This window comes from Ovis canadensis, chromosome 4, assembly GCF_042477335.2.
Source record: "Ovis canadensis isolate MfBH-ARS-UI-01 breed Bighorn chromosome 4, ARS-UI_OviCan_v2, whole genome shotgun sequence".
Lineage (NCBI taxonomy): Eukaryota > Metazoa > Chordata > Mammalia > Artiodactyla > Bovidae > Ovis > Ovis canadensis.
This window is the reverse complement of record NC_091248.1, coordinates 107,838,194-107,865,335: the sequence shown is the minus strand read 5'-3', so window position 1 is coordinate 107,865,335 and position 27,142 is coordinate 107,838,194. Positions and strand designations below refer to the sequence as shown.

The 27,142-nt window shown below is 52.7% G+C and overlaps 2 protein-coding genes across 4 annotated transcripts in view; both read right to left on the bottom strand.

The window, feature by feature from the left end:
• FLNC (filamin C) overlaps nt 1–5,443 on the bottom strand; it is a 28,616-nt gene extending 23,173 nt beyond the window's left edge. The window contains exon 1 of one of the 2 annotated variants that reach the window (XM_069588323.1): nt 5,023–5,443. In XM_069588323.1, coding sequence (XP_069444424.1) covers nt 5,023–5,377 — 355 coding nt within the window. In that variant the 5' untranslated portion in view covers nt 5,378–5,443. The remainder of the gene's footprint in view (nt 1–5,022) is intronic. The other variant, XM_069588324.1, reaches the window with a different exon arrangement.
• A 6,349-nt stretch (nt 5,444–11,792) lies between these two features.
• The window catches only part of CCDC136 (coiled-coil domain containing 136), a 28,095-nt gene continuing 12,745 nt past the window's right edge, over nt 11,793–27,142 (bottom strand). Inside the window, exons 9-18 of one of the 2 annotated variants that reach the window (XM_069586945.1) lie at nt 26,831–26,986; nt 26,379–26,549; nt 25,717–25,902; nt 23,995–24,189; nt 23,323–23,550; nt 21,403–21,912; nt 20,798–21,025; nt 19,430–19,711; nt 18,433–18,717; nt 11,793–12,124 (exon numbers count right to left, since the gene is read on the bottom strand). In XM_069586945.1, coding sequence (XP_069443046.1) covers nt 12,014–12,124; nt 18,433–18,717; nt 19,430–19,711; nt 20,798–21,025; nt 21,403–21,912; nt 23,323–23,550; nt 23,995–24,189; nt 25,717–25,902; nt 26,379–26,549; nt 26,831–26,986 — 2,352 coding nt within the window. In that variant the 3' untranslated portion in view covers nt 11,793–12,013. The remainder of the gene's footprint in view (nt 12,125–18,432; nt 18,718–19,429; nt 19,712–20,797; nt 21,026–21,402; nt 21,913–23,322; nt 23,551–23,994; nt 24,190–25,716; nt 25,903–26,378; nt 26,550–26,830; nt 26,987–27,142) is intronic. The other variant, XM_069586946.1, reaches the window with a different exon arrangement.

Genomic DNA, 27,142 nt, shown 5'->3' with positions numbered 1-27,142 from the left:
GATTGTAAGTCTCACCACCCTTATGGCAGAAAGTGAAGAGGAACTAAAAAGCCTCTTGATGAAAGTGAAAGAGGAGAGTGAAAAAGCTGGCTTAAAGCTCAACATTCAGAAAACGAAGATCATGGCATCCGGTCCCATCAGTTCATGGGAAATAGATGGGGAAACAGCGTCAGACTTTATTTTGGGGGGCTCCAAAATCACTGCAGATGGTGACTGCAGCCATGAAATTAAAAGACGCTTACTCCTTGGAAGAAAAGTGATGACCAACCTAGATAGCATATTGAAAAGCAGAGACATTACTTTGCCAACTAAGGTCCGTCTAGTCAAGGCTATGGTTTTTCCAGTAGTCATGTATGGATGTGAGAGTTGGACTGTGAAGAAAGCTGAGTGCCAAAGAATTGATGCTTTTGAACTGTGGTGTTGGAAAAGACTCTTGAGAGTCCCTTGGACTGCAAGGAGATCCAACCAGTCCATTCTGAAGGAGATCAACCCTGGGATTTCTTTGGAAGGAATGATGCTGAAGCTGAAACTCCAGTACTTTGGCCACGTCATGCGAAGAGTTGACTCATTGGAAAAGACTTTGATGCTGGGAGGGATTGGGGGCAGGAGGAGAAGGGGCCGACAGAGGATGAGATGGCTGGATGGCATCACTGACTTGATGGATTTGAATCTGAGTGAACTCCGGGAGTTGGTGATGGACAGGGAGGCCTGGCATGCTGCGATTCATGGGTTTGCAAAGAGTCGGACACGACTGAGCGACTGAACTGAACTGAACTGAGGGGCAGACACTGTTTTGTTTTGTGTCCTTTCTTCTTTGCTGTGATGTACAACAAACTGTACATATTAGAAAGTACAACTAGATACATTTTGACAATATGTGAAAAGTGAAAACGTTAGTCACTCTGTCATGTCCAACTCTTTGTGACCCCATGGACTGTAGCCCGCCAGGCTCCTCTGTCCATGGATTCTCGAGGTAAGAATACTGGAGTGGATTGCCATTCCCTTTTCCAGCGGATCTTCCCTACGCAGGGATTGAACCTGGTTCTTCTGCACTGCAGGCAGATTCTGCACCATCTGAGCCACCAGCGGAGCCCTACCTTTGACAATATGTGCATAACCACGAATCAAGACAGTAAACACATCCACCCTTCCTCAAAGTTTCCTTTCTTTTGTGATCCATCACTCCTGCCCCTCCTAGTCTATCCTTTGAGACAACAACCAATCTGCCCTTGGTGACTATACATTAGTTTGCATTTTCCAGTTTTATATGAATAGAATCATAGAGTATGTACCTTTTTTGTCTGCCTTCTTTCACTCTAGATACTATATTTTTCTCTCCATATATTCAGAGCCTAGAACTTAGTAAAATCTCAATAAATACTGGTTGAATGAACATTTTAAAAACTGAAGTTGGAGAAGACCTGGTTCCAGTGAAATTCTCCTTTGAATGCTATAAAAGGCTTTTGGAACAAAGTTCTGGGAGGAGGGGTTGGGGACAGTACACGTTCTGTTAATGGCAGGGACCAGTGAGATTTCACAAGAGCTCGGGGAGTGTTACCCATGTGGACTCAAGTCTCAGGAGCTGAGACTCTAGACCCATCCCCTCCCTTGATAAATATTACGGACCAGAACTCCAAGATTTGGGGGTGGGGGGCTGCCTAGTTCCCCTGTAACAGCCAGAGAGAAACATCCAGGAGCTGGAGGTGGTCTAGAGTATAGGTCATTGGAAACCAGCTTACTTGTAAAGGACAAGGCAGGCCTGAAATCCACCAGCTACCCTGAGCACTGCTTTCAGGAGGTTGGGAGGGGGTGACTCAGCCTTGTTTACTGGGGTTACCCGAGAGATGGGAAAGGGTGGTGTTGGAGGTGCCCCCTTACATATCTTTTCCTGCCCACCGCCCCCCCTCCAAATCTTGGGAGACAGCCTTTAGAAAGTTAAGATCCCAAAGGTGTCTCCCCTTACATATCTTTTCCAGAATGCGCCCCCACATACACCCTGTGCCCAGCATTTCCCCAGCCTGCCCCTGGAGGGGAATCTCAGTCTCTCTGTCCCTCTGATCTTGGGCTCTGGCCCCCTTGGCTCCCCCACCCTTTCACTGATTCATCCTTCCTTCCCCAGCAGCTCCCCAGGCCCGCCCCCTCTCCCCCTGGCTCTGCTGCAGCACAATGGTTTGGCAGCTTGCAGATTCCATGACACACTCACTCCCGGCCTCCCGGTGCTTTGGTGCGGTCTCTCTCAAACACACACAGGCCCAGGACACTTTCACACAGCCATGACACCCAGGGCCTCACGGCCTCTCACAGCCCTGACAGCCTACAAAGCTGGTGCTCACACACCCAGAAGTGCTTCTTGCAAACTGAAGCCAGATTCTTGGGAGGGAGGCCCTGAGGCCGCCAGGATCGCCAGGATTGGGAAGGGGTGGGGGGGCGGGTGAGGGGGGTCATTCATATTTGCTGCAGGGAGAGATTTCTCCCCAGCAACTGGCCCTGGGCCAGACAGCAAGTGGCAGGAGAGCAGTGGGTCCGGAGTCCCACTCTGGGAGCAGTGACCTTCCTCGCCCTCCTCCCCCTTGGAGGCCAGGCAGAGGAGGGGAGCTCTGCTCAAGCCAGGCCTCTTCCTTTGTTGCACCCCACTGGGGATACCACCAAAGGGGTGGGAGGAGCTCCAGAGCCAGTCCCTGAGGGCACCCCAGGCCTTGCACGGAGTGGGGGGAGAGGAGAGGACCAGTGAGGGAGGGGCCGGGACAGCTGCTGCCCCCTCCAGCCCCTCCCTCGGCGGTTGGCTCCAGGAGAAGGAATAGCAACTGGGGAACAGCTGCGGGACGGAGCGGCCTGGAGGCCTCTTTGTTCGGAGGGGCGGAGGGGGCGGTGCGGGTAAGGAGGGCACACCGCCCCTTCAACCCAGGCTGTGTACCCAGCCCTCCTTCAGAGGGACTGCTCAATGCCCAGCTCCCACTCCACTCCTGGAAAGGGATGTGGGGTGCCTAGAGGCTCACATTCAGCCCTGAGATGGTACCCAAAGAAGCCCCCGTCCCACCCCCTTCCCACCACTAAGCGGACCGAGGGAATCAGAGGAAGCAGAAAGGGGGAACCCCTGACACCTCCTTCCTGATGGATGGGTAGCTGCTTCTGTCTGTGCCCCCTCCCCTCCAGCCTCCGCCTCGGGCCCAGCAGCTGAATTGCTGACAGCTTATCTCATCAGCCGCGCGAGTCAGCCACTTGGCCCAAATGGGGAACAGTTCCCCGCAGGAACGGGAAAGAAGGGTTCCTTCCCGCCCCCAAGGCAGCTTTCCCTCCTTCCCCCTCTATTCTGAGCCGGCCTCTCCATACACAGTTGAGCCAAGGGGGCTGGAGCCAGAGGCACCACCGTGGGGGAGGGGAGAGGTGTGCACTCAGGAAGGATGAGGCCAGGAGAGGGGCCAAGCGCCCCCGCAGCGGGAAGGGGAGGGGGAGGCCAAGCCATTTCCTATAAAGTCTTGGTGAGGCCCCAGGCTCTCCCTTCGGGATCCCACCTGGGACAATCAGTCCCCGCGGTCAGATCGCAGCTGCCAGGGGGGTGGAAGGGCCCAGGGCTGACTCCTCGATGACCCCTGGCCCCCCCTCAACCACACACACTCGTGGGCAGCCCTCAGTCCCACTACACACACCAGGGTGGCCCCCTCCCCCACCCCCTGTCCTCAGCCTTGTCCTCTGGAAAGCTCAGAGACATCTGCTGTGTCACGGAGGCAGGGCTATTTCCAGGCCGGAGCGGGTGGGGTTGGGGGGGCAGTATTGGGGCAGGAGAGGGTAAGGCGTAGAGAGGACTGGACAGGGCCAAAGGGCCCCAGACTGACCTCAGCTACTAATTCAGGAGGCCCAGAGATGCCCTGAGGGAGGCTGAGGATGGACAGACCTTCAATTATCTGAAGAAATCTCTGGGGCAGCCTGGGGGTGGGCATTGGGCCCCCTGTGAAATTCCCCTTCTGGGGCCCTGGGGTGCACCTCATCAAGGGGCGCTTTCCTGAAAATCACATCAGGACACTTAAGAGCTCACCATAAGGGTAGGGGTCTTGCCCAGGCCCCCAGCCTGAAGGAGTGACTGCAGAGCTGAGAGGGAGCGGCCAACTCCTAGGCTCTCAGAACCCATCCTTGGCTCCCCCAGCTCCCCAGCTTGGAGTGCCTCCCCGCCCCCACCCAGTACTGACACACCTTCCAAATCTGGTTACACTCAATGACTTCCTCCCTTTTCCAGGCCTTGCCTCCCTCCCCTCAGCCCAGATCATTAGCTGTAGCCAATCAGGGCTTAGGGGGTGGCCTGGGGCCGGGAGTGGACGGGAGGGAGCCCCCTCCCTGGCCTACTGAAGCCGATGGAGGACAGGCAGGGGTTAAGGCTGCCTGCGCTCGCTCAGAGCCTTTTTAGGTTTCCGAGGCCAGGCCCTGCCGGCTCTGGCCCCTGGGCCTGAACCCAGCTGCCGCGCACATGCCGGCGGGGGGCCCGGGCCCCACGCCCGCCCGGCCACCCGCTCTCCCGCTCTCCTTGGGATCCCTGGGACCGGGCAGCGATGGGGACCTGCCTTCAGCCTCTCCTCCCCGGTGGAGGTGCTGGAAGACTGGGAAGCCATTTGCTTTGTCTGGGGTGGAGGGGGCGCCCCCGGGAATCGGCAATGAGCATTGATTGGCCCCATCCTCTCAAGCCTGGGCTGGGGGTGCGGGTGTCAAAAGAGGAGACGAGTGGGTAGAAGCAGGTTGGCCAAGAGCGTGCGAGGGGAGCTGAAGCTGGAGGGCTCAGGAACGGCCGGGGCTGGATGCCCCCGGGGGGCCCCCCTCGGGATGCTGGCCGACCAGAGCGGCGGGTGAAGGCAGAGCCCCCTCGGGGCTGGCGTGGGCGGGCTCCGGGAGAACCGGGTCAGGATCCTCTCCCGGTGCCGGGCCCCCCACCCTCGGCCCTGCCTCGGCTCTCCGCGCGCCCACCCAGTCCCGAGCACCCTGTCCCCGTGGGCCAGCCCCTCGTCGGGGCTCTGCCCCCTCGCCGCACGCACTGACCGATGGACACCAGCTTGATGTGCTCGCGTTCGAGGAACTCGAGGGCCACGGACACGTTCTCCAGCTTCATCTGGCGGAAGTTGGGGCGCGGGTGGAACTTGCGGTACATGCGCTTCTGGCTGAGCACCTCGAGCAGCGCGATGAGGCGCAGCCCGTCGCTGAGGTCGCGCTGCAGGTCGGTGAGGCGCTTGCCCACGCACTTGAGGTGCTCGTTGCACCAGCGCGTGAACGTGTTCTGCTGGATCTTCTTCCACGGCGCGTCCTCGGCCAGGTCCTTCTCCGTGGACGGCATGTCGTCCACCTCGTCGCCCAGGCCGAAGCCCGGGGCCTCGGAGTAGCCGCTGTTGTTCATCATGCTGGCGCGGGCTGGGGCGGGGGTTGGGGGCCGGCGGGGCTCGGGCTAGGGGGGCGCTGTCCGGGACGGGACCGGCGGCTGTGCGCTCCGCGGCTCTGAACTTCTTTCGCGCCCCTGGCTGGCGGGACTCGGGCGGGCCTCCTCGGCTCCTCGGCCGCGCTCTGTCTGTGTGTGTCTCTCTCCCTCCGGGGGCGGAGCGGTGCTCTGGAAAGTGCGGGCCGGGCTGAGGCGGGGGGTTTAAGAAGCCCCCGGGCCGCGTCCCCCCCGCCGAGCCCGCGGCCCCCGGGTCCACGTCAGAGCGCCGGCCTCCCAGGAATGCCGCCCGGCCCGCGGGTGGGGGCCGCGCCGAGCCCGCCGGCCCCGCCTCCCTCCCTCCCTGCCTCCCCTCCCCTCCCCTCCCCTCCCCAACGCGGCCCTCCGTCCAGGCTGGGGTCCCGGGTCTGCTACCTCGACCCTCGGCGAAGGAGGCTCTGGCCCGAGGCCGCCAAGCTGGACAGATGAATAGTGGAGCTGGAAAATTAGGGGGAGTGAGGGCTCCCAACACCCCAAAATTAAGCATCGCTAGTCAGAGATGAAATATATACCCCCCACCCTGCAGGACTAAAGAGATGCAAAGGGAAACTGAGGCCAGAGGTTAGAGCAAAACTCGCTGATCGGGTGTTGACAGAATTTTCTGGACTGGTTGGTGGCAGGGCTGTTGACAGGGCCGGGGAGACCTGGCTGCTAGCCCAGGGTATTGTCCACCTGCGGACCGGCAGGGGAAGTGTGTGTGCTTGTGTGTAGATAGACTGAGAGGAAGCGACAACTCCGCTGCAGGCCGATTAGGGAGAAGGCCTGGGTGGGAGTGTTCCACATTACAGGTAGAAAAATCTCCTCTGCAACCAAAAAAAAACCACAAAAAACCCCTCTGCAACTCCAGGGTCCCAGGGGAAAGACGGAGGTTACCCCTGACTCAGTATCCCTGTCACCAGTCCGTTTGTCCTCATCCTCTCAGAATGAAGCTGAGCTCAGGAAAAGTGTACCCAGTGAGTCACACTGTGACCCCTTCCCCCAAGTCTGACTCAACTAAGGTGACGCGAGAGGAGGCAGAGCCTCTGCCCTGTACTACCAGGGAGCCCCCTGGGCGTTGTGCCCATTTGGGCCGCTGGGCAGATCCTTCCAGTCAGAGGGCAGGTTAACCAGACAAGAGACAGAGAGCCCTGCCCAGAGCAGCCTCGGGGAAGTGTGATGGGGGCTGAGGGACATGGAGAGCCCTAGGGAGCACGCCAGGAAGTCTGGGCAGGACTGGGCTCAGAGTAAGCCAAGGGCAGCTGACATCAGGGAGACTGAGGCACTCAGAGCAGCTGGCCTGGATGAGGTGAAAAAGTGGTAGAATATACTTACATAAAGAGACTATGTATTCTGAGATTCTGTAGGATAACATGTATTCCACACCTCCTGGTACCCCCTTTAGGCCAAGTTTCCCCCACTTTCCCATCCTTCTGGACCCTTAAATTTGGGCCCCAACTCAAGTTGTGTGATGACTGAAATTGGGCACGTTTCTGGTGAATCATTTGACCTTATTGCTCTTCCCCAACCAAGCCAAGTGAAAAGGGAAGGGATGGTGGGCATCTGAGAGGAGTATGAGGGAAGAAGTTCAGGAGCTTGGCGGGGTGTGTGGGGGGGCAGCTCTAATGGTGAAAGGGCTCCATGAATTATTTCTTCCCCTTCTCATCAGTTAGGGAGGGGGAGGAGGAGAGAAAGGACCAGAAAGAGAAAAGGGACCTGCTGTGTGTGACTTCAGGGGGGAGCTCTGGGGGCCCTGAGAGTGACAGGCGAGATATAAATAGCTTGGGCCCCGCGGCTCATGTTCTGTCGGCTGCCTGTGACGAGGTGCTCAGGAATTCCACTCTCCTGTTGGCACCCCCTTGCCTGTCTCCAGAACTCTCGCTCCCCCCATGCCACCTTTGTCCCGTGGCCAAGACCAGCCATCAGCCATCAGTGCTGTCTGTCTGCTTGAGAGGCTGAGCTCCCCTGTGGAGAGATGCCCAGCTCCTGGGGACACATGACATGTAGCTGGGTCTCACAAGGGAACTCTGTGTGTGTAAAAAGGCAGACTTCTGACACCCAACCTTAGGTGCCAGTTTGGGGTTCAATGATGAAGAAACTGAGATACATAGATCTGGAAAAGGATGGATCCCTCTCCCTGAACTCCTAGGGAGAAGAGAGAGGGATTGGGTGGTTTTGCTTGGAGCTGACAGCCTTTTACAAACCCTAAAGGCTCACAGTCTTGTTTTGAGGGTGTTTCCCAAGGTCCTCCAGTAAGTTGAGGTTCTCTCTTAAGGTGGTGGGAGTTCAGAGGGAAGCCAGCAAGTGGACAAAGGACTCCCCTCTCCCACTTCTCATTCCCTCTCTTTGGGAGAGGTCTGTGTGCAGTGAGTGAATGGTTAGCAGAGGGTGCCCGGTGCCAAGGATGGTTCCCGGCACCCTTCTCACACCTCCCCTCCCCCCTCACCCCAGAAACCAGAGCCCGTTGCTCTCCAGGATAAATCAGGGCCTGACTCAGGCCCCAGCCAGCCAGTCACAGTCAGCTACCCAGGCACAGGTTGGTGACTCAGCCCTCAATATAGCCCATGAGCCCGGGCCGGGCCATGAGAGCTGGAACAGGCCGTGCACAATGCTGGTCCTGGGGCCTGCCAAGCGGGGGCCCCCTCCCGGAAGAGGGCTGATGTGCTCCTCTCAGAGCCAGGCAGGGGCTCCTGGAGGGGCTTACGGGGGCTTTCATCAGCTGAGTATTTGGGGGCTTTGCTGCTGTGGCTACAGACTGTTTATAGCCCCCTGACTCACCACCCGCTGACCTGTCTCAGGAGACCAGGTTTGGCCTTTCACCTGGCCCTCCCTTTCCTACCAAGGGGCACTATTTCTCTGCCACCAATGCTGGCCATATTTAACTTGAGCTGAGAAGCATCTGAGTGAGCGAGTCCATGTCTGAAGGGCCATGTCTGAAGATCCTGTGTTTCCATAGTCACCTGTGATGGCACCAGGCTGGCCAGGCTTCCAGCGGGCACTTTGTTCAGTCTGTGATACTGACATGGCTCTGGCCCAGGTGTGGTAGGGTTGGGAAGGTACCTAGGCTGAATTCCAGCCTCTTCACCTCTGGTTCTATAGCCATGATCAGGCAATGTAACTCTTTGGGCCCTCAATTTTCTTATCTGCAAAATGGAATTAATAGTACTCTCATATGGATTTTTTTTTTTAATGAAGATGTAAAAGTAGATAACAAGTGAAATGATTAGCATGGTGCCAGGCAGCTAATAGGTGATCAGAAAAAACAGTTTGCATCCTCTGCTGGTATCCTGGGGACCATGTGGGTTCTAGTGAGCTGGGCCCTCCTCACAGCTACCTCTGCCCCGTGTGGCATCCACTGCCAGCATCTTCCTTGGCTCCCGTTTCCTTCCTTGCATCCTAACACTCTACCTGCCAGAATCAGAGCCAGAGAACTACTTACAATCGTTAGAGCCACCCACCCTGCCTCCCAATAGCAGCTGGTCGTGGACAGAGGTGGCAGGTGGTATGCCTACCACGTGGCCTGGGAAGGGAAAGCAGAGGGGGGGCCCGTGGTGCAGGGAGAGAGCAGAAAGGAAGCAGTTACATAGAGGGCAGTAGAGGGGGGAGATGGAGGCCCCTGGAGGTGTTTTGAGTCCTTGGTTCTATCTGTGCCTGGGCCAGGGAGCGTGCTTGCCTGTGACATCCCTGTAGACTTAAAGCTAATTCAAGGGACTGTCTGACATTCACCAGGCAGGTCTCTGTAATCTACTCCGGTGACCGTGCACCTGCAAGACCAGAAAGCAGACCCCACATCAACGAAGAGCACGGTCTTCTAAGATGAGCCCACAGGGGCAAGCGTCCTGAAGGGAAGAGCTCTGTATTCTAAACAAAAGGGCTGAAGAAAAGGACCACTTCCCTGTCATTGCAGGTTCTGGGTTTGGGCCTGAAAAGGACCAGATGAAAGTCCTTAATGGAGGCTGACTGCCTCCCAGAACATACCATCCATCTTGGCTTCAAATGTGAAGTTAAAGCAGTGATACTCAGTGGTGGGTAATCTTCCAGTCCTTTCCACCGCACGTTCTCCAGCCAACTGGTGGCTGGACTAAACTGGATAAAAAGCACAGTCTCAACAAGGGGACAGGGTAGCAGGTAGACTGTGAAGGAATTTCGATTAGGTTACAACTGAGAATACACAATCTAATATAGTTGAAGGCAGTGCAGCTCAGATTTTTTTTGTGCATACTAATCAACTGAGGATCTTGTTAAAATGTAGATTCTGTGTCTGGGCTTGAGCTAAGGGGCTGAGATTCTACCTTCCTAATGAGTTAACAATGCTCATGCTGCTGGTCTGTGAGCCACACTTTGAGTAGCAAGGGGCCAGTCCCCTCTAAATCCCTGTCTTCAAAGAGGAGTCATTTAGAGGGAGGCAAAAGGGACCTGTGGCACTGCCTTCAATCTGCCTATGTGCAACCCTGTGTATAGGGGCTGGTCACCACTTGGGCCCTGGCCCCAGGTCTCCTAGGGGTCCCAGTCAGCCTTGCCACTCCTCTGGGCTGCACATAATTTTAAAATCTCCTAATTCTAAATGTCTTTGCTACTCCCCCTAGGAAAAGACTGTGGAAGAAATGAATTCATTTAGTGCTCAGCGGTGCCCAACCCAGTATATAGGTTCCCCCAGTGATAGGTATGTGCTGCTTTGGATATTTGGAGAAATGAAACAAATTCCATTGCTATCAAGTAGAAAGGAGGCAGAGATAAGAGTCCCAGGAAACCAGCAGTTATGGGGACCATTGTCCACCATGGTGTATGAATACACTTGGGGACTTTTATTATTAATTTATGCTTGTGCTGGGTCTTTGTTGTTGTGTGTGGGTCTTCCCTAGTTAGGGCGAGTGGGGGCTACTCTTCATTGTGGTGCGCAACCTTCTCATTGTGGTGGCTTCTCTTGCAGAGCATGGGTTCTAGGGTGCATGGGCTTCAGCAGTTGAGGCTCGCGGGCCCTAGAGCACAAGCTCAGTAGTTGTGGTGCCTGGGCTTAGCTGCTTCACTGCACGTGGAATCTTCCTGGAGCAGAGATTGAACCTGTGTCCCCTGCATTGGCAGGCAGATTCTTATCCACTGTCCTACCAGGGAAGTCCCTGTGGGTTTTCACATGGTAACATCCATGATGAGAACAACCACCTATCACAAAGGGTTCTGCAGGAATGAAGGTCAACAGGAACGCTCATAAATTATTCTCATCATTCTGCTTGTTCCCACTTAGACTGACTCAGTCCTCTGCCTTGCTCCAAACTTCAGGAGGCTGGCCTTGAAGGACTGTCACCTGGGCACCTCTGCTCTCTGGCTGCTAGCTGGGATCTGCCAATGAGACACACCAACAGAGAACTGGCAGGTGAGAGGAGGGCAGAGTAGCACATACACTCCCCATCTCGCCGTGGCTCTGACAAAGGTTGCAGCCCCTGTAGCCACTGTGTGTGCCTGGCCCACGCCAGGTCTCCAGCTCCTGCTTCCTCCCCTTCCCCCTTCAAGCCCATGATGGCAGCATTTTTCCACTGTTGCTGGTGCCTGGTGCTGGCTTAGTTGTTCAGTCGTGTCCAACTCTCTAGGGCCCTATGGGCTCTAGCCTGCCAGGCTCCTCTGTCCGTGGAATGTTCCAGGCAAGAATGCTGGCATGGGTGACCATTTCCTACTCCAGGGGATCTTTCCAACCCAGGGATCGTACCTGCTTCTCTTATATCTCCTGCGTTGGCAAGTTGATTCTTTACCACCAAGCCACCTGGAAAGCCCACTGGCACCTGGGGACTTCGCCGTTTCTTGTTGGTTCTCCTACCTCTGCCCTCTGCATATAGTCTGTTCACTGAAAACTCTTCAGTTAAAACTTTTTTTTTTTTTGGTCTGCACTACATGGCTTGTGGGATCTCAGTTCCCCAACCAGGAACTGAACCTGGACTGTGGCAGTGAAAACCCAGAATTCCAACCCCGAGGCTACTGGACTCCCTTCAGTTCACTGCTAGGAGCCTGGATGATTTTAAGTCATCTCTGAGGGTAAATAGCTCAAGAAGTTGTAAGAACTAAGCCATGAAGGCCCACACACAGGTCTTCTCAGGGCATCCTCCTCACAGGGTCCATGTGGCCCCCCTCACACACAGCACCCAGATCATTCAATTTCTCTACACTCAAATGAGTTCCTGGAGATTAGGGTGAGTGTGGACAGAACAATCCATTTGTGACTTGGCTGGCCACACAAGGAGCTGACCTCATTGCTGAGGTCATTGGCAGGGTTAGAAATTGTAGGCAGGAGCCAGACCCTTAGTGAGTACCTGGTTAGAGGGGAATCACTCTGTGCTGGTTGTGTTGTGAGATGCTGAACAAGTGAAAAGCCACAAAGTCTCGTAATTCAGTTGACATTTAATTACAAGGAACCCAGGTTCTTAGATAGGGCAGGCGATGGGAGCCAGCAGTTCCCCGTAAGCCTGAATGGTGGAGGCTAAGGAGATGGGGACAACGCGGAACACATGGGTGGGGTGGGGTCGCTGGCAGTGTGTCCTGCCCAAAGCTGAGGGTAGTGGCCACTGGGAGTCTGCCCCCTTGGCTGGCCCGGGCCTGCCATCACTCCATGAGGCAGAACTCTGTCTCCTGCGGTCGCATGTTGGGTAACACATACAGAGCCACAGCTGCAAGAGCCAAGAACACCACAGGCTTCCACATCCCAAACATGTTCTGTGGGGACCAAAGACAGACGGTGAGTGCCCAGCCTTCTGAACCCTTCCCTAAGCCAGAGAAGGCCCTGCTGACTGGTGCTGAGAGACACCTCAGCAACATCATTATGGTCCAGTCTCTCTTACCTCCTGGGTGACCGCTGCAGACAATGAGGGCTTAGCCCCGGCACCACTAGGTATCTGGAACAACACTATGTGGATCACCTGAGTGGGCTGCCTCTACTCACGTCCCGTGGTGGAAAGAAAACCAGCCCCTGTGTGTAGGAGGCAAGCTCAGGAGCAGATTTTAGAGCATCCAAATGGTTGCCACAAAGGATTAGATGCTATGGCAGGAAGAAAGAGGGTAACTTTGGGTCCTTGGGAGAAGCAGAAGCATCATTAGCTTGATGGAGGAAAAGTGAACTCAGAGTCAAGAAGGAGGATGATAAGACGAGGGGAGAAGTGAAGAAACTGCACCACGGAGTATAAGCCAACGTGAGGTTCTCATGCCGCCCAGACTGTCTGTGGAGGACAACGTCCTTGAAGGATGAATTCAAGGAAGCCGGTCACTGGCCCTGGGAGGCAAACACCAGGGTCATCAAAACACCTCCAGTCACCGGGCCTGGTGACTGGCTTCCTGAGCATGTGCTGGAGTTGCTGAGGCTTCCAGACTCTGCAGACCACAGCAAATCCTGCTGATTCTTGGGACCGAAGGAAAAGCATCACTCAGGGAACGTGACATCTTGAACAAGAAAATACATATACTTGGGAAATTGTTCTTATTTTATATTCCTTTTTTTTTTTTTTAACTTAGAAGACAATTTGGATTTTGAGTCATAAGTATAACGGCATTAGGCATAAAGTAACAGAAGAATGGTTTTAGGTAAGGACAAAGAATAACTCACTACACTAAGGATGCATTTGCTCAGGGAAAAATGGGTCTAAGATTTTTTTCCTGGGGAGTGCTGCCTTATTTCATTGTGGCATCACCGTTATACCTTTTAGGTGTACTATTTTCACATTTATTTTCTGTTTGTCCTATTGTTTTCTGTTCTGTTGTTCTCCTTTCTTGCCTTCCTTGGGTTAATTTTAAAGTAATTATTGAATATTATCTTTTGGCCATACCTCTGTATTCTAAAAAGAGGATTTTTAAGCCAAGTATAAAGATCAAAGAAAATCTCCTACCTTTGTAGAAATAGGTACTGAGAAGAATAGAAGATGTGAAATGAAAGAAAAGCAAAACCATGTTGGAAGTGCAAATACAGAGTAATTCATGTGAGAAGATAACTGAAAAGGGAGCTAGTAAAAACATTTATTTACTCAGATGCTTACAACCTAACATGCATTGCGAAAAATGTCAGTCTGGGACTTCCCTGGTGGGGCAGGGATTAAGAATCTGCCCTGCAGTGCAGGGGATGTGGGTTCAGGACCTGGTCAGGGAACTGAGATCCCACGTGCCGCAGAGCAACTGAGCCTGTGAGACACAACTAAGACCCGACGCAGGCAAATAAATTAAGAAAAGAAAAATATTAGCCTGATGTTCTTAAAGGAGGAAAGAGCTGAACCCATAGATATGAACTGGTGGCCTTTTACACTGGGCAGAGGCGAGACTTTAGACTGGCTGAGGGGAGGGTGGGTGTGGATGTCCCTAAGGAGTGAGTCATGTCAGGCTTTCCTTTCAGACTGCATTACTGAATTGACTGATCAAGGAAACCCGTGTTTGGGGGACTTAATCAAGGTGTTTGACAAGATTTTCCATGCTATCCTTGGAAAGAATATGAGAATCCAAGAGCAGGCTGACAGCAGCCTGCTGCATGAGCACTCGCATGTGACCAGTGAGCCTGAGAGCCTGCAGACGGCCTCCAGAGGCTTGCCCTCCCCTCACCTGTAACTCAGGTGAAGATGAGATGGTGGCCGGTCATCCCTGAGCATGAGGTGAAGCTGGGAGTGAATGTATTTTGAAACCACAGGGCCAAGAGAAAAACAAAAACAACCTATAGGTGAGAACAGTGGACAATGGACTAGATTTCACAGAGCTGAGTGGAAAATTCTGTCTTGGATCCAAAAAATCAACTTCAGGCAGAGGACAGGGAAAGAATGCTCAGCATATGCAATGTGCAAAGGGGTTTTATAAACAATACATGAAATAAGTTAGCAATGTGGTATTAGTTAGCATGAGAGCCAATGAGATCTGAGGCTGCACTAAGAGGCTGCTGAATGGTGTTTTCCTAATTACTTGGAAGTAACCAAGGAAAACTGCTCAAAATGAGGAGAAATACAGTGAAACAGGATGAGCATTCTTTTTCATTTCTTTTTTGGGTCACACAGCATGGCATGTGGGGCCTTAGTTCCTCAACCAGGGGCTGAACCCACACCCTACCTGCAGCAGAAGCACAGAATCTTAACTATGAGACCACAGTGAAGTCCAAGAGATTAGAATTTTATCTGATGCTAATACTAAGACCTTAGAATCGGATTCACAACTTACTGGCTGTATTACATAACCTCTCTAGGACCTTAGTTTTACCATGTATAAACTGACGATAGCTACCTTGTTGGGTTGTTGCGAGAATTAAATGAGTTGATACTTACAAGGCGATTAGAACGGTGCCTGGCATATCGTATGCATTATGTAAGAAGAGTATGCGCTCATTATTATTTTTGTGGTGTTCTATCATTTATAAAATATTTTCATATACATGAATTCATCTGTTCCTCATATGAGGAAGCCAGAGGACTTACCATCTTTTGCTTACATTTGAAGAGACTAATGTTCAGATTATCCATTTTGCCCAAGACAGACTCAGCCAACGTCCCTGCCACACTTGCTACTCAACTCTGAAGCCTCAGTTCCTGGATGGGGGGCGGCATACTAGGGTGCAGCCAGGCTCTGGGCTAACAGGTTCCTCCCAGAGGACCCTTACCCAGGAGTTCCTTCGGCTCCCTTCGACCAGGCCTGGTTGGGTGTGAGTTGGTGAAAGGTTATGGCTGAGTGCACTGGGTCTCATCCCACAGGGAGGGACTCAAAAATCCGGGAGTGTAGAGGGATAGAGTCCTCACACCAAAAGAGTTAAAGACCATCCAAGAGGAGTAACTAGAAAGTCTAACAGAAGGGAGGAGACGGGTTGAAGAGAAAATAAAAGGTGAGGAGGAAAACAGGAAGGAGAGAAGAGGAAACAGATAAATGCTACGACGAACGGTCCAGCAGTTACTCTGAACCTGCGTGTGCTCTGAGCCAACTGCACTCCATTTACAGGGATGTTAGAAGAGAGGGTGGGCAATGGAAGTGGCAGGCGGAGGATGAGAAAGGAGCCAAAATGGGCCAAGGGAGAATAGTTTTTGGGTTCTGGAAGGGTTCTACCTTGGGCTGGTCTACATTCTACCTCCTGAACTTGGTGTCCTGTTAACAGATCAGATTACGTGGACTGGTGCCCAGAATATATCAGTTTGGTTCCCTGAGAACACGGCATCTCTGGTGAATGGAAACTTTTCACCAATACCACATCCTCTTCAGAAAGTCTAGCTTGGGAAGCCAATCACAACAGAATCTGACCCCCCAAAAGAGATGTGGCTTTCTTTTTCTGATTTTTTTTTTTTTTTTTTGGAGACCAGAATTCCCAAACCAGAGAATGTCTCAGTAGGAAGTATATAATATGGTGGAGTTTGATGCCAAGGCTGACAGACAACCGAGACTGCCCTCATACAAATGACCCTGGGGCTCACAGCTCTCCAGACCTCCTCTCTCACCCAAGGGGGGAAGCAGTAATTAATGGTTATAGTGAGAATTTAGCTCTAGGGCTAAACAAAGACAAAGAGCAGCCAGGTGAGCCTTGCAGTCAGACATCGCTCATTGGAAGTAGCTGAAGGGGCTCTGGAAGCAGCCACAGGGCTGCAATCATCCGGATTTTTCCAAGCCAGAGGACAGAAACTCAAACTGTGTCAATGGTGAGCATTCCAACTCCCCACACATTAGGAAGACATGTTCCAAGATGTTATGGGCTTTGTGGTAGCCCAACGGGAAGCCAGGACTAACACTCAGTCATTACTGTCGCCTATTGTAAAATGGCAAAAGCAAGCAGCAAGCTGCTGACAGAAAGGGTGAAGAGGAGAGGCCAGGGCAACCTGCAACCCCCTCTATCCCTCGGAAGGAGAGGACGCAATACCAGTACCTGCATTAGGACGACGTCTCAGCCCACCAGCACCAGAGCAAAGCCGATATGACCACCAGGCCTACGAGAGGCAAGGAGAAGATGGGGGGATCGGGGGTGGGGGATGACTGCAACATGTCAAATGAGGAAGAGGCACGAGGAGAGACCAGGAGATGAGAGATGGTATAAAAAGACAAACACACATGAATCCAACAGATAATGAAGATGATAAAACAAAGGGAAGAGAGAAAGAGATCAAAAGGTTAAACAACAGGTCAGCAAGAGCAGTGGTGTTTCTTTTCCACAACTCAGGCCTGGCTCTTCCCACAGGTGGCCTACAGAAGACGCAAAATTGAATGGGTTAAAAGCAGCAGCTTAGGTCCAATTCGGGACCAGGTTTCTGGCTTGTCATATCCCACTTGTATCTTATCAAGCCAGGGTTATCTGCAGCGAGACATTTCTTGTGGATCAGTACCTCTGGGAAGTAAAGCTCCAGGGGGTAAAGCTGGGCGCTCCAGATGTGCAGGATGTCTGCTCCGCTTGGGTCACTCTAGGAAGGGCAGTCTCCTGCTAGGCTGCCTGGCCTTTTGTTAGCCGTGTGTTCTGGCTGCTTTCCACCAAGTCTGTGTTCTGGGCTCTGGTCCCTACCATCCCCTAGGAGTCTGATGCTGTCACTGTGAGACAAAATGCACTAAAACAAGCTGACAATGGAGAAGGGCTAGTCATGACTGCAACCATCTTCCAGAGAGAAACTGGATTTGCAGGTAGTAACACATATGCCGGAGAAGGCGACGGCACCCCACTCCAGTACTCTTGCCTGGAAAATCCCATGGACAGAGGAGCCTGGTAGGTTGCAGTCCATGGGGTCGCGAAGAGTCAGACACGACTGAGCGACTTCACTTTCACTCTTTACTTTCATGCATTGGAGAAGGAAATGGCAACCCACTCCAGTGTTCTTGCCTGGAGAATCCCAGGGACGGGGGAGCCTGGTGGGCTGTTGTCTATGGGGTCGCACAGAGTCGGACACGACTGAAGCAACGCAGCAGCAGCAGCAACACATATGCCAGTTATAGCTGCCTGTAAAAGAGGCAGGACCCACGGAGGCAAAGGAACATCTCCATAAGCAGACACAAGAAATGTACTAGATTTTGAAGTAGAAAAATCCAGGCAGCTGTCTAGAAAGATGGCACATGAGCCAAGGAGATCTGTGAGGAGGAGGTTCTGAACAGGCATGTGGTGGGATATAAAGACTTCAAAGAAATGGAACCCTGAAGGAGGGGCTGAGCTTACTCCTACTTCCCACATCCTAAGTCAAGGTCCTCTGCCAAAAGATTGACAGAGAACTGTAACTGGGTCCTTAGCCAGTGGCACAGACTAAACTGACAGAAAATTCCAGAAAACCTTACGAGTTGACTGGGACATCCCACCATAAGAGACTTACTACCCTGTGTTCAAAGGGACAAAAAGAATCAGTACTATAAACTGAGGACTTCTTCAGATACTAATCAAACCCTTCAGAAATCACAGCCCCCAGTTAACTTCAACCAGGGCAGAGATTCAGCTAGTATGTTCCTATATAGATGTACCAGTTGTTAAAATATAGAAATGCTTTTGTTCTGTTGGTATGTTACCCAGGACACTCCCCTCCAACCTCCCAAGATCTGGTAACTAGAGGGTTAGGGCTCTGGTTGGCCTCCTGAGATTGGCCAACGGCCCTGCTGTACAGATGGAATGTCCCAGCACTTCTGATGGGCTCCACCCTCTTCCTCATGCCTGTAATACTATATAGAACCCAGGAGGCACACCAGCCTCTCCACACCCCTCACGGCAATAGAAGTCAGCCCTAGGGGTGCACCCTGGGAAATCAGGACTGGATAACTTGCCCCGGCTGACAGAAATGGCCATCACTGTCCTCAGCACAGCACTAGCAGAGGGTGAAGAACCCTCCTGAAGTAACAAGGGCTACCCCGTAGATGAAAGGAGGTGGGACTCCAACCAGCACACTGCAGTTCCCAGAAAATGTGGTCCCCACCTCCACTCCCACTTCCCCAGTGTGGTGCCTCAGAGCTTGCCGGCCTCTGTTCCTGCCAAAGTCCATCCAAGGGCTGGGCCACCCCCAAACACTGGGCACTTGCAACCAAGAGCCCATTTCCCACACGATCTAGCCTTCAGCTATGGTTACCTTTTTGCTCTCAGAAAGTTTGAGGGGGTTGCTTTCCTCTGAAGCTTCTTCATCATCCTCCTCCTCCTGGTCGTCTTCGTCCTTACCCTCCTGGTTGGGGAACTCTTCGTCTTTCTCCTCCTGATCGTCTTTGAACTTAACCTCTTTAGGACCTGATGGCTCAGAAACCATTCTGTCCTGGGACTCCTCCTTTGTTTCCTCCTTCTTTTCCTCTTTCTCCTCCTCCTTTGTTGGACCATCCAAGGATGTGTGGCTGGCCTTATAGTACAGCACCACCTCCAGACTCTGTGGGCGGGGGCAGGACCGGGGATGCTGCTATGACCTTCACGATGATGCTCAACCACCTCGGGAACACATGCTTCCTGGTGTGTCATGGTGCGTACACAGTACTGTGTCCCGGGACCCAACTGATGCCCCTGTGCACCATGTGGAGGGTAGCCACACCCAACTTCTCTGTGCCTGTACTACACCTACCTGGGACCACACACCTACCTGGGACCACATGTCTACCCAGGACCACACCTACCTATCCAGCCATTAGCCATTTCCTGTAGTTCTCAGAGCTAAAGATCCTACACCTCAACTGCTGTTTCCTACCCTTGCATGGTGGCTCCCATTTTATCCAATCCTCTTCCACGTATGTGTACACAGGGCTTTGAATAAATTCCTTTCTTTTCATCCATTTGGTGCTTCTCTTGGGCATGTGATCTAGGAAAACCACCTCCCACCCCTCCACAAATTGCACTGGGCTACCTGAAACAGTCATCCAGCCTGGGGGCTAGAGCTCCAGATCCGAGTGGTCCGTATTCTACCCTCCCCTTGACCTCACAAGAAAAGGGAGGACCAAACCACTACTAAGATGGATCTACTCTAGACAAGAGACCCCAGAAGCTTCTCTACAGTGACCTCATCTGGTCACAACGGTGATGGAGATGAATTTTCTTCCCAGGATCTCTGGTAACTTCCTACTCGTCTGACTACTAAGGTTACTACTCACCTTTGTGGTCTCAAGGCCGCTCTCAGTACTCTCTACGCTTGGCTTGGCCACCTTTTTATTTTTCACCCCATTGGCGTTCTTGTTCATGTTCTTGTTGCCGTTCTTGCCCCTGATTTCCTTGGTAACAGAGGACTTCTTCTCTTTGAGCTGGCGGAGCTCTTCCTGGCAGCACTGTAGCTGCCCCTCCAGCTGCTCCTGCACGGCCAGGAGCCGCCCCTGCTCATCCATGCTGGCCTGGTACTGCAGCTGCAGCTCCCGCAGCTTGGCCTGCAGTTCCTTGATCTGTTGGTAGTGGAGAGCCCATTACCCGCAGCTGGGCCTACGTGATTAGTCTGGCCCCTGCCTGGGGGTCCTGGCCTCAGAATCTCCCTGCTAAAGCCCGGGGGGAGGCAGATAATACAGAAAAAGTGAAAACCATGGGAAATTAGCCTCAAAAGCAGTTTTACAAAGAGGTTCTCCCTAATTTGAGGCACCTGACTTACAGCTAATGTGATTAAAAAAAAAAAGGATGACTTAAATTACGCTTTTTCTATGAACTGGTGGGGGAATGACTGCTGGGCTAACTGAACCATGGGGCTTGATTACCTAGTGGTTTTTGATAGGAACTCCTACTTTGCTCAGGCTATTTCTCTCACAGGTCAATCATTACTATAGGAACTGCGTCATATCATTCTGAGACCGGACTGGGCTCTTGCACCTTGCCCTGGAAACAAAGGCAACCGCCAACCCTGCTCACTGCTCACTGGTTTTTGTCCTTCCTGGCTTCTGGCAGCACACTGTGGCCTCTGAGGTAGGTACCAACACTAAGCAACTGAGGCCCATGTGTTTCCTGCTCTCTGAGCTTCTCCCATGTGCACAGTGACCCCCACTGGACAGTGGACTACTCCTGGTCAGAGTCAATGCCCTCTATCCCATTCTTAGGGATGCAGAGCACTCTGCTTGGTATTATGAGAAATCCAAAAGACCTGGCCCTGTCCTTGAGGGGCTTACAATCTAGTTAAAGAGACAAAGTGGAATATACACAAACTAACTAAAGAAAATTGGCAGGTAAGAAAATGCAACTCTACAGAAGTGCTCTAGGACAAAAGAGAGAACAAAATGGCAGACGGGAAAAAAAATCATTTCAAGGGGTCTTGATGATCAGTAAATTCCAGAACAGCGGGCACCTGAGAAATGCCTGTCAGAGGCCCAGCAGACTGCCCTGCTGCCTGGAGTTCAGCCCCTACTCCGTCCCTCCACCAGGAGGATGGCACCTGAACAGAGTCAGCAGTGAGCTCCCGTCTCACCCTCAGCCTCTCTGAAAGGACTCCAACCTCCTTGGGTTCTGGGGACACCTATGAGAAGCCCTGCCTCGCTGAAAGCAGTTACCTCATTCTTGTCCTTGTCGTTTTGGGAGGCGACGGGCTTCTCAAGGCCTTCCATGCACTCCTTGAATTCCTTCTCGCAGGCGTCCAGCTCCTCCTTGAGCTCTTTCTGCTCATCCAGCAGCTTCTTCATCCGCTGCTGCAGCAGCTTGTGCTCTTCCTGGCTGAGCTGGTACATGGCCTGCACACCCTGCAGCTTGATCAGCACCTTGGCGACCACGTCCTCAAGGTGCTGTGGAGGGCGAGGAGTGAGGAGGGCACCCTGAGGAGCCCCTGCCCTCCACCCGCTCTCTTCGCTGGGCCCTTTTTTCTCATGGGTACAAAACACTGGCCGATAGGATCTGAAGCTGCCCAGGGGGAGAACACTGGATTTCTTCCCATGAAGAGCACATGACTGCGTTGATGAAAAGTCCAGAATCTTAGACTTCCGTCCAGATGGAACTGCATCTCCATAGGAAGTGGGGAGAGCACCTCATTCATTTCCTGACGGTCACCCAGCTCAGCTCTGAGCCCGCTGCCCACTTCACCTCTCGGGCCCTTCCCCGTGGCCTCTCCTAATGAGACAAGAACCATTGTCCCCTGTCTGACCGGACACCTGACTGCCTTTACCTCCACATCTCCAGGCTCGGCCAGCTCGTCGTCCATGCTGCTGCTGACGTAACTCTTGTGACAGGTGACGGAGCTGCTGCTGCTGCTGCCATAGCTCCTCTTATAGGTGTCGGAGCTGCTGCTGCTGCTGCTGAGGTAGCTCCGCTGACAGGACTCGCTGGCATCTGTGCTGCTTTCGTAGCTCTTGAGGAGGCTCTCTTCACTGGCCTGGCTGCTGCCGTAGCTCTTCTGGTAGCCCTCATCGTCATTGAGGTTGCAGCTCTTGTGGCAGTTCTCGTTGCTGGTGGTCGTGCTCGCGTAACTCTTCCTGTAGGAGTCCAGGCTCATCTTGATTGCAGGGGACTGGTCTTGGAGCAGCTGCATTTCTTCCAGACAGAGCTGCAGGTCGGCCTGCAGCCTCTTCCGCTCCTCCAGAAGCCGCTCCTGCTCCTGCTGGAGCAGCTCCTGCTCGGTCTCACTGGCCTCGTACAGCTCCTGCAGGGCCTGCATCTGGGCGATGATCATCTTGGACTGGCGGGAGTGGGTGGGGAGACACCAGCGTTACTTCAGACGCTGCGATCCTTCCAGCGGAACCCCTCCTGGTGAGGATGTCTGAGATCCCAGGTCAAGGAATGGCACACCTGGCCCTCCCAGCTCACCGTGGCCCAGGACTTCCACTTAGCCTGCAGGTACCTGGCATGATTCAATTTCTTACTCACTGGAGAAAATTTCCTAGGGCAGACACTCTGCAATTTCTGGGCTCTCACTTCCCCTGGCTTCTATGCTCTGGTAATCTCCTCTCTCCCTGGAGTAGCACTGAGTGGGTCTCAAGGTCACTCAGCCTCCCTTCTCTCTTCTTAGTCAGGTGGACCTATTATCCTGATCTATGGGGCTCAGTCCCCTCCTCCACCCCCAATTCTAAAATCACCCCTGGCCACGAACATGAGCGTACAAAGAACTCCTTCCTTGGAAGATGCAGACTTCCAATCAGGGTCTCACTATGAGTCCCTCTCCTGCCTCAATTCCAAATCTGGCTTCTGGCATGCTTCCTGGGCCCTCTGGGCCTGGCTCCTTGGCAGCTGATGCCCAGGATGAGATCTGATCTGTTAAGGAAATATTTTCTATTTCCTGGTCTGGTTCCTGGTCTCTGTTATCCAGGCTGAAATCGGATGCCCCTGGAACCTGATCAACCAAATTGCACAGTTTGGACTTCTGCTGCTCCATGCACCTCTGCCTGTCTAGGCTAATATCTGGACAAATCAATCTCACTTAAATGGAAACTGTCTTCCTGCTCTTCCTTGCCTACACTGAGGCCTCAGACCAAATGCATCTCCCAATCCTGAACACACTTGTTTAGAAATTTCCACCAGTATGACCTCAGAGGCCTGACCACTCACTGGTGCTTGAGACACATGGATTCTCTAGTCTAATGCCTCTGACCTGGCTGTTACTGCTGCAAAGTTCCAATCCAATGAAGACAGTGAGGTCAGTACCAAGAACCCCATATGCTGGGAATTTCTGTCTTGGAAACAAATGGCCCCAGATATGCCTCATGTAGAACACCAAAAGGTTACAGATTTGGATCACTGGAAAGCGAACTTCTCAATTATCAACCAGCTCATGAGGAAAAGACATGTTTAGAGTCAGTCCTAAAGAACCCAAACACTAGGTTGATCTACCTCCAACTACATCTGGAAAATGAGGTATTAAAGAGACTGAGTTCAAAGGATCAGGAGATCACAGACTCCCTGGTCATCACAGTGCTTCAGCTGGGCATCCATCCAGAGGAGCAGCTCAGGCCAGCCCTAACTAAGGAGCCCATGAGTGGGCTTTAGCTTCCTCTCTGCTCCTGGCCTTCGGAACTCAGACCCTGCTATGGAGCCCCTTTCCCTAGCATGCTGCTACCCCCAGAACTGTCTCCCTACCTCTTGCTATGGTTACCTTGTTGTGACCACACTTTGAGGACTTAGGCCATTTGGGATCCTCGGGATTCTCCAACACTTCCCGGAAGCTGGACTCCTTGAAACGGTGCAGGGCTCCTTGCAGTTCTAACTGTTCTTTTACTATGTTCTCTTGGTTCTGTATCAGTTTCTTCTGCTCCTCCTGCATGCCTTGGTAGAGCATCTGCACTTCACACAGGTCCTGTAACTTTGTGAGGAGCTCCTGACTCTGTGAGGTGGAGCGGAAGGAAGTGGGCGGCACTGTGATGGTTACACGGAAAGACCTCTGCCTCCTTCCCTCTGGGGACCCTTCCCTCAAAGGAGTTGGCTTTGCTCAGCCCACCTGGGACAGGAGGGGAGTCTTTCTACACAGACCTGCTAGTGGAGGAGTAAAGACCTCCTGTGGGTGGATGTCTTTTGCTTTTTATAAAGTGATTTCAAGGACATTTTCTCCAGATGGACTAAATATCTAAAACGTTGGACAGATTCCAGAGTTGAGGATGTATTTCAAGATTTAAAGCCCTAATCGGCTATCCTGAGCAGTTTTGTGAGAGGAGACTGGCGAGAAAGTGAGGAGTTAAGACAAAGTTCCATTTGCTCCCTTTCACTTCTCCTCAGGTCGCTCACATCCGGGAAGGGCCTCACAGCTGACGGCCGCCCTGGCCGCCATTACCTTGTGGAAGAGACCAGACTTGGGGAGCGGGAACGTGAGCCTGTGCAGCTCTTCTTGTAGCTGGCCCTGCTCCTCCTGCATCCTCCTCTGCTCCTCCAGGAGCTCGCACTGCTCCATCTGCATCTGAGCCATCTCCTTCTGGCTGGCCTTGTAACTCTCCTGCAATTCTGTCAGTCTGAAGAGCAGCGCGTCACACTGTGGACGGGGCAGGGCACACAGGGCGGTCAGCGGACCACACCTGTGTTCTGTCCTGTGATTCACCAGAGTCTCCTGCCCTGTGGTCACCTTAGACTAATCACCCCAAGCTCCACTGTGCCCTTTAGAGGCCTAGATGCTGAACGGGAACCCCAGCAGGCCGCTCAGGGCTGAAGTTTGGCCATGCTGGATATTCTGCCTACTAGTCCTCTCTGAGGGTGGTTTTCAAGACAGTGTTGGCAATGCCCCTCCCTTCTTACCTCCCTCCTGCTTCTTTCCTCTGGTGAAGACCATTTTCCCACCGTGCTGGGAATTCTAGTTCTCCAGTTGTTTCTATAACTGATTATGTTCCTTACCAATAACGATGTATTTTCACCCTAATTTTCCCCCATTTTTGTGTTCATCATCAGCTTCAAGAATCTTTAGAGAAGTATGAACTATTGCTGAGCTGGGGTTGAGAAGACTAAAGTATCCTATGATTCCAAAAACCCAATCTTCTAATATTAGACTAGTCTCAATGCTCTTTTAGGACTAGAGAAAAGACCGGCTCTGTGTGCCAGCATCCTTCTCCCTTCCTATGGTCCCCTCCCCTAGTAGAGGAAGTGATGAGCAGGATATGGACCCCTTGGACCTCTCAATGCAGTCGGTGTGGCGGGAGGAGAGAAAGTGAGCCTGGGTGTAGAAAGGCAGGTGGACTACTAGGGCAGCCCAAAAAACATCTCCAGCGCTGTGTCTTCGGAAGGCCTTCCCCTGGAGACATAGCATGCTGCAGCAGGAGCGAATGAGTATTCTAGCAGTATTTTGCATCATGTGTTGATATTTTTCCATTTCCTGTCAGTGATCAGGAGCTGAAAGTACTCAATAAAGCTAACCAATAATGACTTGCCTTTTACACACTATGGAGAAAAGGGAAAGTAAGGAAGGAAGGCCTTATTCATCATCAGGATTTTTCACTAAAACAAAGTGAGGTAAGAAGTATTCTGCTCAATTTAAAAAGGGTAAGATTCGAGTTGAGAATTTAACTACTCTGAAGTCATGGAATAAATCCTGGAAAAGCCTAGGTTCTTCTAATAACCAATCAGCACTCAGGGCACCAACCATGCCTTCTGACAAGAGCACCTACAATCTGCCTCAGAAAACTGGACCTTCTCTTTCTAGTTCTAACAGTCATAGTTGTGTATATGGGCCTACATGTATGTTCTCCTCCACAAATGACAGGATATCACTATAGTTCTAATAATAAAGTATAAAGTCTACTCTCATGGAGTCATGTGTAAAATCTTCAGGTGTTCAGACTGGACCCAGATGTATTGATTCTACTAAGCTGTAGCTCAGGCTTAAAGTGAAGGTCAAGTCAAAGTCTTAATGTTAACAGCATGGGTTCTGCCTCTGTTCCCTGCCTTTCCACACTCAGCTGTGACGGGACAGGAGGTCCATCAAGCCTCTCGTTTGCATGACTTCATCTCTTGCCCCTCTACTTCCTCTCTCCAAGGCTCGGGAGACCTCACCTGTCTTAGTTACAATTACCTTATTAGCACACTTCCCCTTGTCCTCTAGGATGGACTGGGTGCTCCTGAGCTGCTGCAGCTCCTGCTGGCAGAGTAGGAAGTCCTGCTCCAGCTGGTCATACATGTGCTTCTGCCGGTCCAGCGTTTCCTGGCTGCACTGGTACAGCCGCTTCGTCTCCTGCAGCTGGGCGTGGACCTCTGCACTCTGGGGTGGGGAGGCACACCCCGCCATTATCCCCAGAGCCACATGGCCACACTCTCTCCTCTCAGGCAGGGGCTAAGGGGTCTTACCCTGTCCTTTCCAGGTCTGGGGTGGGACTCCCTGAGATGGACCAATCCCTAACAGGCTCTCCACAGACACTGGGGGCTTCCTCTCTGGGGAGGCAGGGAAGGGAAAGGGCCTCCTTTCTACAGTCCTTTCGGACTTGACATCACAGGAAGCCGAGCATGTTGTGACCCTCTGAGGTCACCTTTCCACTGAGCACAGTCATAGTTGCGCATATGGACCTACATATATGTTCTTCATGAATGACAGGATGTGATTATGGTTCTAATAGTAGGGTAGAAAGTCTCCTCACCAACAGCTCCTCCACAGAACTACCATTCCTTTCTCCTGCGGACCCAGCCTCTCACGGGAGGGTCTGCCGGGCTACCTTCTCCCTCGCCTGAAGCCTGTTTTACCTTCTCGCTGCTCTCCTGGTAGGTGGTCACAACACCCCTGAGGTGCTGCACCTCAGCCTCGTGGCAGCGCAGAGTGTCCCGCAGGTGCTGCTGCACGTCCAGCAGCTTGTTCTTCTCACATGAGATGCTGTGGCACTGCAGCTGCAGCTTCTGTAGCTGGCACTGTAGCTCCTGCAGTGGAGGGGGCCTGGGGCAGTGCCTCTGCAGTCCTCCACCCACTCACTCTTCTGCTGGAGTCGCCCTCAGACATAGACAGTCTGAGAATCCACTGGTCCCTGCCCTGCGCTTACAGGCTGCCCTCTGGTCCAATGGGGGACTTGAGGGCAGCTGGAGTCCTGGACCTGCGGTGCCATATAGGTAGCAGCTGGAGCTATTTCAATGCTCTACTTTTCTCCCCACCCTGCCCAAACCTCCTGGCACCTAAGCAGCCCCTCATCTTGGGTTGCTGTTACCTTCTCACTCTGGCTTTCTACTGTGCTTTTCATGACTTTGAGCTGCCGGAGCTCAGCCTGAAGTTGTAGCTGCACCTTCAAGAGCTCACTCTGCTCATCCTGGCTAGCATCGTACTTTTGCTGCAGGGCACAGAGTCTGGTCTTCAGCTCCTCGTTCTGTGGTGGGGAGGATGTGGGAAGAGTGGTTACTCTCAGAAATCAGCAGACCCCTCTCCACACCAGAGTGGTTCTTTTTGCCGAGCGGACATTTTGAGGAGCTCCCCTGGGCATTAGGGTTTAGTTTCTTCTCTGCAGCGGACGCTCCATCATGAC